The 13238-nt window shown below is 40.5% G+C and overlaps 2 protein-coding genes across 11 annotated transcripts in view; one reads left to right on the top strand and one right to left on the bottom strand.

Annotated features, from left to right (window-relative positions):
* The window catches only part of ANKMY2 (ankyrin repeat and MYND domain containing 2), a 37739-nt gene extending 36522 nt beyond the window's left edge, over positions 1–1217 (top strand). For 3 of the 4 annotated variants that reach the window (XM_025872976.2, XM_073898906.1, XM_073898905.1), the window contains one exon: positions 53–1217. In XM_025872976.2, the coding sequence (XP_025728761.1) occupies positions 53–237 (185 nt within the window). In that variant the 3' untranslated portion in view covers positions 238–1217. The remainder of the gene's footprint in view (positions 1–52) is intronic. The other variant, XM_073898904.1, reaches the window with a different exon arrangement.
* Positions 1–13238, bottom strand: part of LRRC72 (leucine rich repeat containing 72) — a 56223-nt gene that overhangs the window by 5787 nt on the left and 37198 nt on the right. For 5 of the 7 annotated variants that reach the window (XM_025873287.2, XM_073898907.1, XM_073898909.1 and 2 more), the window contains 2 exons: positions 12255–12282; positions 5764–5999 (listed from right to left, as the gene is read on the bottom strand). The exons of 1 other annotated variant lie outside the window; for it this stretch is intronic. In XM_025873287.2, the coding sequence (XP_025729072.1) occupies positions 5834–5999; positions 12255–12282 (194 nt within the window). In that variant the 3' untranslated portion in view covers positions 5764–5833. Of the gene's footprint in view, positions 1–5763; positions 6000–12254; positions 12283–13238 lie in introns of those variants that run through there. One more of the 7 variants, XM_025873291.2, reaches the window with a different exon arrangement.

Here is a 13238-nt window from a genome sequence, read left to right as displayed (position 1 = left end):
GTAGGAACAACAAAATGACCTTTTTTTTCCCCTCCTTTTTTCTTTTTATCAGATGGCGGACTTGATGTCAGTTCTAACTGTGTTCGTGCAGAGCAGCTCGAGGCTGAAGCGGGGGTCTCCCAAGAGAGTTGTCAGCCGAAGGAGTCTGTGGAAGGGGAGAAAGACTGTCCTCAGAGTGGAGGCGGGTTGGAAGGCTTTCAGGATGCTCCTTCAGGTCGGCAGGAATCTGAGGAGTGAAAGGCAGAGTAGGTGCTGGCGTGGACGGTTTGTGCCCTGGCAGGTAGCTGGAGAGCTCACGTGACTGTGTCCTCATGCCTTGTGACCCCTGCATGGCACCATGGCAGGATTCCATGTCTCCTAGAATAGAGGCCTTCAAGCAAAGCTCTGTCTACCATGCCCTGAGTTCCCAGTGATTTCTGTACTGTAGTCAGACAGATAGTCTAAGGGAGAAATTTGTATTTCAAAGTATCGCAGAAACATTTTTAATTCCCTTTCTGAGGCCAGCTTCCCAGCAGTTGTTCTCAAAGCAAAAGAGATCCCCTTCAAGAAGAAATACAGTCTCTGGGGAACAGAGGGGCAAGCAGAACAGGTGTAGGAGAGATATTTTCAGGAAAGAAGAATTTTCTAGCCACTGACATGGGTAGTTAAACGGATCATAGCTTATATGTGAATAAGATGCATATAAATAGCATTTAGAATAGTGAAGTCCTACTTACTTAGATGCAGTGAAATGAAGAAAAGTTGTATGTTACAGGCTCTGTCACAGTTCAGCTCATTGTAGTTTTTATATAGAAATGATCCTGAGCAGTCTGAACTTCATATAGTTCCTGCGGTGACATTTTATCTACAGTGTTTGTACGTTCATAAGTGTCAGAACTAAGACATAGCCACGATTATCTCAGCATGTGCATTAAAAAGGCTGTTTCATGAAATCTCTGATTCAATAATGGCTAAACATAGTGTGTCCCCAGTTATAAAACCAATTCATGTGCCATATTCCACTTGAAAGGCTTTTTTCTTCCTGTAAGCTTTTCATGGGGCTCTTCTTGCCCAGAAACTGATTTATAACTGTCACTTTTAGAATGTGCTCACACCCGTTTTTAGCATAGGCAGTACGGAGGCCGAGCTAGGGCCTGATTGCCGAAGACAGCGCTGTATTTCAGAGTTTCTTGTGATGATTGTAAAATAAATCATGCCTACTGATATAACCACCTCCACATCTTGTTTCCTGGCTTATTGCTGTTGAGGGATGGCCAATATTAGAGAAATACTGGAGAACTTACATTTTAGGAAATTCAGCAAATACTTGAGAACAAAGTTAGAAGTATTTTCATGTGTAAAATTGCAAATCAAAATGACGACCCACCTCACTTCGCTGATCATATTCTTCTGTCTTGCTGGTTCTCCTCTTGGTTACACTCAGTGACTTTTCTGCACCTTTGCACGCCCTCTGGCATGCTATTGCATGAAGACTTCCTGTGAGTGAATTCAGTGTGAAGGGTTAGCTGGGTAGGCATTCAGCAGGCGATTGCACCTAAACTTGTCACTCATGACAAGCCTCTCTTCACCAGTCAAGGTACCTCATCTACACACTGAGAAACATTCCTCTTTGACGAGTAAAATCATCCTGCTAGGCTGCCCTCTCCCACCAGTGTTTTCATGTGCGTTATCTGGTTTTTAATTGTTGTTTTTTTTTTTTTGTATTCACGTTACTGCCATTTTGTGTTATCATTATGATGCCTGTTTTCGGATACCATAGAGGTTATGAAAAAGCAGGAGGAAATAGGAAAGCTGAGACATGTGGCAATGGAGAGGAATTTCTTCCCTTTGTTGAAGTGAATGCTGACAGGAATCAGAATCTAATACCACTATAACTGCCGGGGTATGAAGAGGACTTCAGGTATAAGCCATGTCAACCTTACAGTTTTCCACCCTTGTATTTCAGGGAAGAGATGGTCTGAAAATGGAGTTTAAGAGACAATGGGGTTGGTTCTGATTATAATCCCTTCCTTCGTCATACATAATCTCAAATAGGTGTTTCCATTATTATACCATCAAAATACGTGGTCATCCCATTCATTCTGGTTTTAGCCATGTTGAATTATTTTCAATTATTGAATTATTTTCAATATGCTATCAAGAAACTTTTCTTGGGGTGCCTGGGTGGCTCAGTCGGTTAACCATCTGCCTTAGGCTCAGGTCATGATCCCAGGGTTCTGGGATCGAGCCCCATGTCAGGCACCTTGCTCAAGGGGGAGCCTGCTTCTCCCTCTCCCTTTGCCCCTCCCCCCTGCTCGTGCTCTCTCTCTCTCTCAAATAAATAAAATCCTTAAAAAAAGAATCTAAACACTCCTGCTTCTGGGAAGCAGAATAGACATACTTTTCTCTATTCCTTCTGCTAAGTAAAACTAAAATCCCTGGACATTATATATCAAACAAACATAAGAAGATTCTCTGTAAGATGGAGAAAGAAGGCAGACTGGCTGAGGATCTCGGGATCCAGGCAATGACATTTCGTTTGTTCTCTGAGGGTTGGTTTTTTTGTTGTTTTTGTTTTGTTTTGCCTCATGAATCCCAGTCACGATGCCGAAGAAACTGACAGCATGGAAACACCAACATTACAGATCAAAATAAATCCCAACAGAGGTCTGCCAGCCTCCTGGCCTGCCCTGCAGATTTCAGACTCAAGAGTGCAACATCAACTCATTCTTAAATTTCTAGTCTGCCTTGGCCTGCCCTACAAATTTTGTATTTGCCAGCCCCCAATTCCTTAAAATAAATCACTCTCTCAAGTCACTCTCCTTCTATGCATATGCCCTATTAGATCAGTTTCTCTGGAGAACCCTGACTAATACACCAGGTGTCACCAGGTGTCTTACTTTGGGCTGCTATGTAACAAATTACCATAGACTACCATGACTTAAATAATAAACATGTATTTCTCATAATTCTGGAGGCTAGATGAGATCATAGCCAAGTGTTTGGTGAAGACCCTCTTCCTGTCTACAGAGGGCTGTCTTCTTGCTCTGTCCTCACATGATGGAAAAAAGGTAGCCAGCTCTCTGGCCTCTTAAAAAGACACTAATCCCCTTCGTGAGGGCTCTACTCTCATGACCTAACTAGGTCCCAAAGTCCCCACCTCCAGATACCATCATGTTGAGGGTTAGATTAAAATATACCGATTTTTTGGGTGGGGACACAAACCTTCCGTCTATGATATCAGGCATAGTTCCTAAAGGGCACAACTGCTCGAGGGATAAGAATCACAGTATTAGCTGACATCTGTCAGGTGCTAACTTTGAGAAAGCCGCTCTAACACTTTACATCCGTTATCTAACTTAAATCTTTGAAATTTTATGAATTATGATTACCATTTTAAATAAGAGGAAATGAAAGCTTAGAGAGCTTAGCTAGCTCGTCCAAGTAACAACTAGTAAGTGAAGAGCTAAGCTAGGTCTGATGCCAGAGCCCCAGCTTTTAGCTGCTACCCTGTATAGATCTATAAAATAGTATTTTTGGTTTCCTGGTCATGAGAGCTCCTGATAGATACTGAAACCGACTTTCACTCGAAACAGCTTGAATGATTCTCTGTTGCTTAAAGAATTTAAAACACCCTCTCAATTGTGTGTTGCATTTTGGTAGAGTTTAGGTTACTTAAGTAAGGATCCCTGTCTTCTATTTTGTGTTTCTCCCCAAATGGTATTTATTACAGTATTTTCAAAATCACAGCCATTCAGTAGCCCTTCATTACTGAATATTAAATACTGAGGAGTGCATTTTAAAGCAAATCTTTTTCTTCATACAAAGGAGACCTATTTCCATTAGTTCTTTAAAAAGGAGAGTAATTAAAATTTGCTAGCTATATTTTTGGAATTGGAATACTTTTTCATCCTTTTCAGTGATTGTGGGATTAAAAATAGAATATCAGACTACACATTCTTCTACAATTCTTTTAGTTGTTAACCTGGGGATTATAATATCCAATTTACTGCAATCTAATTCAAAATTAATATTGCTTATGCAATTTACGGGCCAGCTTAAATCTGATCCCAAATGCACCTTTTCCATCATGAAATAGCTTACTGCTCTGCCTACCCAACATTATTGCCTCATGGGGCCGATAGGACTCAGCTCATGGTGAGTAACGTCGGTCAAAGTTACTTGATGTTTGTTGGTCAGGCTCTTAGTACTGGGGTGGATGAAGTAGCATGCCTGAAGCTGCTCTTTGAACAATGATCAGTTCTCTGCTGAAGGTAGTATGGCCTTATTCAAGAACCTTTTGAGACTGTACCGTGACTTTTTTAGACTTTGCAAGACTCCACAAAGCCTCCTTACCTACCACAAATACTTCTACCACCATGGATTACACTGAGTTATCCTAATAGTTATCTATTGCTGTGTAAGAAATTACCCCAAAAGGTATCGGCGTGAAGCATCAATAAGCATTATCTCATATAATTTCTGTAGGCCAGAAATATAGGAGCAGCTTAACTGGATGATTCTGGCTTGGGGTTTCTCAGGAGGATGTGGAGCAGCTTTTGGCCAGAAGTTCAGTCATCTGAAGGTTTGATGAGATCTGGAGGATCTGCTGGCAAGGACAGCTCCCTCAGATGGTTGTGGCAACAGGCCTTAGTCCCTCATTGGCTTTTTGGAAAGTAGCCTCAGTTCCTCCCCACTGAGCCTCTCCAGAGGAGTGCCTAAATGTCCTCACCACATGGTAGCTGGCTTCTTGCAGAATAAGCGATCCAGAAGAGAGAATAAGAGAACATGCCGATCCTTTCTGTGACCAAATCTTGGAAGCCACACACTATCATTTTTGTCTTGAGCCACTCATCCACATTGATGCCCAAATCTCTGCCTGTTCTTTACCTCCATCAGGGATCATACCTGAATTTTCAGACCCTGGCTTTGTATAGAATTGGAAGTGCCCACAGGTGAAAGGAGGTTAGAGATTCTCAGGGACAGTTCACTGTTCCCTCTAGGGCTTCCGTCCCTTGGCTGATTTCAGCCCCACTTGTCCAGTGTGTCTCTATCCTGTCTGTGTTACACTGTGGTGGTGGTCTAAGCAGGAGGAGACGTCACTCTGCTTTTTGTAAGCTTTTGATCTAGCTCTTTAGCCCAGCCGGGGAAAACCAGCAAGGCGTTTTGTCTCTCAGCACCAGGCAACTGCTAAAAGCTTTTCTGGTTTCTCTTTCCCCTGAGCTTCTGTCTTCCGGCGAGGCCAAGCTCACATCATTAACCCATACCCGCAACTGGCAAATGCCTTCAAAGGTGACATGGAAAGACAAGAGGCTGGATAAATGTGGTATCATCATACAATGGAATGCCGTGCAGCAATGAGAATGATAGAGCTATCGCTTCTAGCAACAACATGAGTGAAGTTTATAATATTAAGAGAAGCCAGGCACAAAATAATTCAACTTCTCTGAGTCCACTTATATGCCTTTCAAACACAGACACGATTAATTTATGGTTCAGAATTCATAACAGTGATTCCTCTTCAAGGGTGGCTACTAATAGGGAATAGGACTGGTAACGGGAGTGAAGAGGCCGTTCACGTGCTGGTAATCGTCTCTCTCCCAATCCAAGACTGCTGTTACATGAACATGTTCATTTTTGGAAAATTGGTTGAGCTGAACCCTTAATGATTTGTGTACATTCCTCTAAACATGTTTTACTTTAACAAAAACATAAAATGTGTAGGGATTATATTATTGGTGTTTCTGCTTACGTTTACGTGGTTCAAATAATATAAGAAATATATAACATGCTTAATCACAGAGAAGTTTAATAAACAACAGAAATTCACTAGGATTTCTAGAAATACTAGGGTTTATCTTAGTGTAATTGTGAGCATTTGAGCAGGTTCTCTGTCTTTCTCATCAAGGTATTTTTCCTCTCGTGTTGGAACTGTGTCCCAGTTCAGGGAGGTAATAGCCATAGCAGATCTCTTCATGGACCTTACCAACACAGCATCTTCTGGGTCATCGAACACAGTTCTGCAAAAATGGCAATTACGTCAGAAAAAATAATCCATTAAGCCACAGTGAAATTTTCATTCAAACAAATGCCATATTTTTCTATGCTATTTTTTTTACAGAAATGACATTCCCTTTATTTCAAATGAATCTTTTTTAAATTTTTTATTGTCATGTTAATCACCATACACTACACCATTAGTTATTGATGTAGTGTTCCATGATTCATTGTTTATGCATAACACTCCAAGCAGAACGTGGCCTCTTTAATACCCATCACCAGGCTAACCCATCCTCCCAACCCCCCCCTCTAGAACCCTCAGTTTGTTTTTCAGAGTCCCATCGTCTCTCATGGTTTGTCTCCCCCTCCGATTTCCCCCCCTTCATTCTTCCCCTCCTGCTATCTTTTTTTTTTTTTTTAACATATGTTGCATTATTTGTTTCAGAGGTACAGATCTGTGATTCAGCAGTCTTGCACAATTCACAGCGCTCACCATAGCACATACTGTCCCCAATGTCTATCATCCAGCCACCCCATCCCTCCCAACCCACCCCCACTCCAGCAACCCTCAGTTTGTTTCCTGAAATTAAGAATTCCTCATATCACTGAGGTCATATGATACATGTCTTTCTCTGATTGACTTATTTCACTCAGCATAACACCCTCCAGTTCCATCCATGTCGTTGAAAATGGCAAGATCTCATTCCTTTTGATGGTTGCATAATATTCCATCATATATATATATACCACATCTTCTTTATCCATCTGTCAAGGGACATCTTGGCTCTTTCCACAGTTTCGCTATTGTGGACATTGCTGCTATAAACAACAGGGTGCACGTACCCTTTTGGATCCCTACATTTGTATCTTTGGGGTAAATACCCAGTATTGCAATTGCTGGATCGTATGGTAGCTCTATTTTCAACTTTTTGAGGAATCTCCATACTGTTTTCCAGAGTGGCTGCACCAGCTTGCATTCCCACCAACAGTGCAGAAAGGTTCCCCTTTCTCCGCATCCCCACCAACATCTGTCGTTTCCTGACTTGTTAATTTTAGCCATTCTGACTGGTGTGAGGTGGTATCTCATTGAGGTTTTGATTTGGATTTCTCTGATGCCGAGCGATGTTGAGCACTTTTTCATGTGTCTGTTGGCCATTTGGATGTCTTTGGAAAAATGTCTGTTCATGTCTTCTGCCCATTTCTTGATTGGATTATATGTTCTTTGGGTGTTGAGTTTGATAAGTTCTTTATAGATTTTTCAGGAGAATAGGTATTAATTCTTCTTTAAATGTCTGATAGAATTCCCCTGGGAAGCCATCTGACCTTGGGCTTTTGTTTGTTGGGAGATTTTTGATGACTGCTTCAATTTCCTTAGTGGTTATAGGTCTGTTCAGGTTTTCTCTTTCTTCCTGGTTCAGTTTTGGTAGTTGATACATCTCTAGGAATGCACCCATTTCTTCCAGATTATCTAATTTGCTGGCATATAGTTGCTCATAATATGTTCTTAGAATTGTTTGTATTTCTTTGCTGTTGGTTGTGATCTCTCCTCTTTCATTCATGATTTTGTTGATTTGGATCATGTTTTTCTTTTTGATAAGTCTGTCCAGGGGTTTATCAATCTTGTTAATTCTTTCTAAGAACCAGCTCCTAGTTTCGTTGATCTGTTCTACTGTTCTTTTGGTTTCTAGTTCATTGATTTCTGCTCTGATCTTTATTATTTCTCTTCTCCTGCTGGGTTTAGGCTTTATTTGCTGTTTTTTCTCTAGCTCCTTTAGGTGTAGGGTTAGGTTGTGTATTTGAGACCTTTCTTGTTTCTTGAGAAAGGCTTGTATTGCTATATACTTTCCTCTCAGGACTGCCTTTGCTGCATCCCAAAGATTTTGAACAGTTGTGTTTTCTTTTTCATTGGTTTCCATGAATTTTTTTTAATTCTTCTTTAATTTCCTGGTTGACCCATTCATTCTTTCATAGGATGCTCTTTAGCCTCCATGTATTTGAGTTCTTTCCGACTTTCCTCTTGTGATTGAGTTCTAGTTTCAAAGCATTGTGGTCTGAAAATATGCAGGGAATAATCCCAGTCTTTTGGTACCAGTTGAGACCTGATTTGTTACCTAGGATGTGATCTATTCTGGAGAATGTTCCATGGGCACTAGAGAAGAATGTGTATTCCATTGCTTTGGGATGGAGTGTTCTGAATATGTCTGTGAAGGCCATTTGGTCCAGTGTGTCATTTAAAGTCTTTATTTCCTTGTTGATCTTTTGCTTAGATGACCTGTCCATTTCAGTGAGGGGGATGTTAAAGTCCCGCACTATTATTGTATTGTTGTCAATGTGTTTCTTTGCTTTTGTTATTAATTGCCATATATAATTGGCTGCTCCCATGTTAGGGGCATAGATATTTACAATTGTTAGATCTTCTTGTTGGCTAGATCCTTTAAGTAGGATATAGTGTCCTTCCTCATCTCTTATTACAGTCTTTGGTTTAAAATCTAATTTGTCTGATATAAGGATTGCCACCCCAGCTTTCTTTTACCATTATCATGGTAAATGGTTTTCCACCCCCTCACTTTCAAGCTGGGGGTGTCTTGGGGCCTAAAATGAGTCTCTTGCAGACAGCATATTGATGGGTCTTGTTTTTTAATCCAATCTGATAGCCTGTGTCTTTTGATTGGGGCATTTAGCCCATTTACATTCAGGGTAAATTTTGAAAGATATGAATTTAGTGCCATTGTATTGCCTGTAAGGTGACTGTTACTGTATGTTGTCTTTGTTCATTTCTGGTCTATGCTGCTTTTAGGCTCTCTTTGCTTAGAGGACCCCTTTCAATATTTCTTGTAGGGCTGGTTTCGTGTTTGCAAATTCCTTTAGTTTTTCTGTGTCCCAGAAGATTTTTATCTCTCCTTCTATTTTCAATGACAGCCTAGCTGGATATAGTATTCTTGGCTGCATATTTTTCTCATTTAGTGCTCTGAGGATATCATGCCAGTCCTTTCTGGCCTGCCAGGTCTCTGTGGATAGGTCTGTGGCCAATCTAATGTTTCTACCATTATAGGTTACATATCTCTTCTCCCGAGCTGCTTTCAGGATTGTCTCTTTGTCTCTGAGACTCGCAAGTTTTACTATTAGATGTCGGAGTGTTGACCTATTTTTATTGATTTTGAGAGGGGTTCTCTGTGCCTCCTGGATTTTGATGCCTGTTTCCTTCCCCAAATTAGGGACGTTCTCTGTTATAATTTGCTCCAATATACCTTCTGCCCCTCTCTCTCTTTCTTCTTCTTCTGGGATCCTAATTATTCTAATGTTGTTTCGTCTTATGGTATTGCTTATCTCTCGAATTCTGCCCTTGTGATCCAGTCGTTGTTTATCTCTCTTTTTCTCAGCTTCTTTATTTTCCATCATTTGGTCTTCTCTATCGCCGATTCTCTCTTCTGCCTCATTTATCCTAGCAGTTAGTGCCCCCATTTTTGATTGCACCTCATTAATAGCCTTTTTGATTTTGACTTGGTTAGATTTTAGTTTTTTTATTTCTCCAGAAAAGGTTTCTCTAATAACTTCCATGCTTTTTTCAAGCCCAGCTAGTACCTTTAAAAAAATGATTCTGAACTCTAGGTCCAACATCATACTAATGTCCATATTGAGTAGGTCCCTGGCAGTCGGTACTACCTCTTGTTCTTTTTGTTGAGGTGATTTTTTCCATCTTGTCATTTTGCCCAGAGAATAGATGAATGAGAGAACAAAATGCTAACAGGGTAACAACGTCCCCAGAAAATATACTCTAAACAAATCAGAAAAGACCTGAAACCAGGCAAAAAGAAAGGGAAAGAAAGAAAAAAGCAAGAGAAAAAAAAAAGAAAAAGATAAAAACAAAACCAGAATATGATCAAATATGATCAGGCTGGTGCATAGATCAGTGCCATGCACTAGATTTTGGGTGTATTTTGGTCTGTTAGGAGAAAGTGCCTCCCAAAATTTTAAAGAAAGAAAAATGTATATATGTATAAAAATAAGGGTTGAATCGATGAAGGGATGGAATATGACTGTAAAGATGAAAATTATAAAAAATTTTATAAATGGAATTGGTAAGAAGTTGTTTGAAAAAAGAAAGAAGAGGATTAAAAAAAAAGAAAGAAAAAAAGGTGGGGAGAGAATGTGATCAGGCAGGAGACTAGAACAAAGCCATACACTAGAGATTTAGGGTATATTTTGATCTCTTAGAAGAAACTGTATCTCAAAATTTTAGAGAGAGAACAACTTATATATATATGCCAAAAATAAGGGTAACTACTATGAAGGGATAGACTATGACTCTAAAAATGAAAAATAAAAACGTTTTTTAAAAAAGGGATTGATAAGATGTTGGTTGAAAAAGGGAAAAAGAAAAATTTAAAAAAAAAGTGAAAAAAATTAACTTTGAAAAGACTAAAGAATCATGGTTAAAAAGCCATGGATTCTATGTGCAGTATTCCCCTAGTGGTGGATTTCTCCCGTTCTCATTGATCGGTAAACTTGGTCTTGGCTTGCTGGCTGTTCGTGCAGATCTTCTGGGGGAAGGGCCTGTTGCTGTGGTTCCCAACTGTCTTTGCCGGAGGCAGAATTGCCCCGCCCTTGTCGGTCCGGGCTAAGCAAGCTGCTCCGGTTTGCTCTCAGGAGCTTTTTTTCGCTGCAAGCTTTCCGTGCTCCTCTAGAGGATAAGAATGAAGATGGCGGCCTCCCAATCTCTGCCCCGGAGGAGCCGAGAACTCGGGGACCCGCTCCTGAGTGCGCCCCCAGAGAAAAGCAGTCAGTCACTCCCGTCTCCCCAGTCTCCGGCCGCTCTCCGCGCTCACCTGGCCTGTGACCGAGCGCTTGTATCTCTGGCACCAGACCCCGTGTGGAGTCTCCAAACCCAGCAGATCCCTGCGGTGCACTCCTGCGCCGCTCCTCCCCGGGGTCCCTGCTGGAGGAGCAGTGGCCTGACTGGGCCGCGGATCACAGTTTATGGCAACCCCGAGCTGAGAGCCCGCGCCTCGGCTCCGTCTCTGCAGCCGTCTTCCCCGCTCCAATCCCTGGGATCTCTGCCGCACTCAGGCACCCCCGGTCTTTCTGTGACCCTGAGGGTCCTGAGACCACCCTGTCCCGCGAGGGTTCCACCCCCCTCTTAGCCACTGCAGCGACGTCCCTCAGCGGAGCCGACTTCTAAAAGGTCCGATTTTGTGCTCCGAGGCTCTATCACTTGCCAGAAGCAGCTGACGGAGGCCCCCTCCCCCGCCGTCTATCCTCCTGAATATCGCCTCGGATTCACTTCTCCGCACGTCCTACCTTCCAGTAAGTGGTCGCTTCTCTGTTCAGAGAGTTGTTGCTACTCTCCTCTTCGATCTCCTGTTGAGTTCGTAGGTGTTCAGAATGGTTTGATCCCTATTCAGCTGAATTCCTGAGACCAGACGAAATCCAGGTCTCCTACTCCTCCGCCATCTTGCTCCGCCCCCCCCTTCTATGCCATTTTTAGCCTCCTACCGCTAACAAATAACTTTGGGCCTCTACCCACAAATGACTTGTAGAATAAGGAATGCTAGTTTTACCATATATATTGTTTATTTTTTAAAATTCAGTTTTTGAACATATTTGGGATTGGCTATTCCATTTAGATCTCACACGTGAATGTGTTTATGATTTGAAACCAGTGTTAAATGAGATGATTAAAATATTTGTAGATGTCGTATGCGTTATTAGTATCTTAAGAACATTTTGTTAGAATATTAAAATTTCTCTACATTTTGCTATTATTTTATAAATGTGCTTGGGGGTAATATTTTTCAATCTGAATCCAAAGAAAAAAATACCGAAGTGCAAAATCTAAAAAGAATGATGATTTTTAAAGTTTATCAATATTCATGAATTCAAAATGTTTTCCATAGTTTAATGAAGTATTTGCTATTGAAAATATAAATTCCAGAAAATATAAAATGTTAATCTACATAACTGCTCTCACTGAACATATTTGGAGGAATATTAAACATTTGCAATTTGCTAGTAAGTCTTAGGTTTTATTTTTTATGCATTGAATCAGCCTTTCATTTTTTTCCTGGTTATAATAATAATATTAAAAACATAAGTATATCAAATATGAATAAATAGCTTGAGCTTATTTATCACAGAAAGACGGCATTTTTTTCCCGCTCTATTGAAGTTATTCATTTTTTAACTCATTAAAATCTATTTTGGGAATTGAAGATAATTAAAGTCAACACAGTCATGAAATAATTTGATAATAAAAGTAAAGGTAAAAAAATACTTACTTGTCTACATTATTCGCAAATGCAAAATCTAAAAAAAATACATTTCTAAATCAGTATTTTTCAAATGTTTATTCAGCATTTAAAAACAATGGAACAATGCTATCAAGGAAAAGTCTAGAGCACAACTCTCTGCTTTTTGAATGGTTATTTAGATGAATAATTCAATCCTTCAAAAATGCCTTGATACCTAAACTCAAACTGAACTTTTCTGTTAGATATAGTGCCTTGGGTTTGCCTTAGGTTTTGAGGCAAATTCTTTAATTCAATACAGATCTCAAAACTCTGAGAACAGAATGCTTAATCAATTAAGTTACCAGTGGAATCCAAGTGGGGATTTTTGTAATTAAGATATTGAGTCTCATGCAGAAACCAATCTTTTTTTTTTTTTTTTTTTTCAGATAGACACACACATCTATAAATGGACTAACACACCGAATGAGGAGAAATATTTAGGGCAGTTTAAACCATTTGGATTCTTGGCATTAACCTCAAAGAAATCGAATAAACAAATCCTAGATCACAAGAATCTCCATCTTCCCTAGCTTTGGGAGCTCAAAGGCTAGTCCTCAAAGCCGGGATTTCTTATGGTATCTTCCAGAGACTGTCATTGCTTTGTTCATTCCTCTCCAAAGGCTAGTGCCAGGCTAGACATGGAATGTACCAGCACCTGTTGGGCCACCGAAGCCCACAATATGAGTCCTGCCAATCCACAAGCAGCAGGGAGCACACAGCCTCTGCCTTATGAGAGGAGTTCATGGCATTGTTCCCTTCACAAATGGGTCACCCAAGGCTCCCATTCCCTTTTGGATCTCCCCAGACTCTTTTCCTACACATTTTTTTTTTTTTTTAGAATTTCTATTTTATTTATTTATTTATTTTTAAGTAATCTCTACACCCATTGTAGGGCTTGAACTCACAACCCCAAATCAAGAGTCCCATGCTCTTTCAACTGAGCCAGCCAGGTGCCCCTCCTACATTTTTTAA

This window comes from Callorhinus ursinus, unplaced genomic scaffold (assembly GCF_003265705.2).
Source record: "Callorhinus ursinus isolate GAN/ISIS: 27379988/994484 unplaced genomic scaffold, GSC_fseal_2.0 scaffold12, whole genome shotgun sequence".
In the NCBI taxonomy this organism is placed as follows: domain Eukaryota; kingdom Metazoa; phylum Chordata; class Mammalia; order Carnivora; family Otariidae; genus Callorhinus; species Callorhinus ursinus.
Note: the sequence above shows the minus strand (reverse complement) of the source record. Positions and strands in the feature narration are given on the sequence as shown.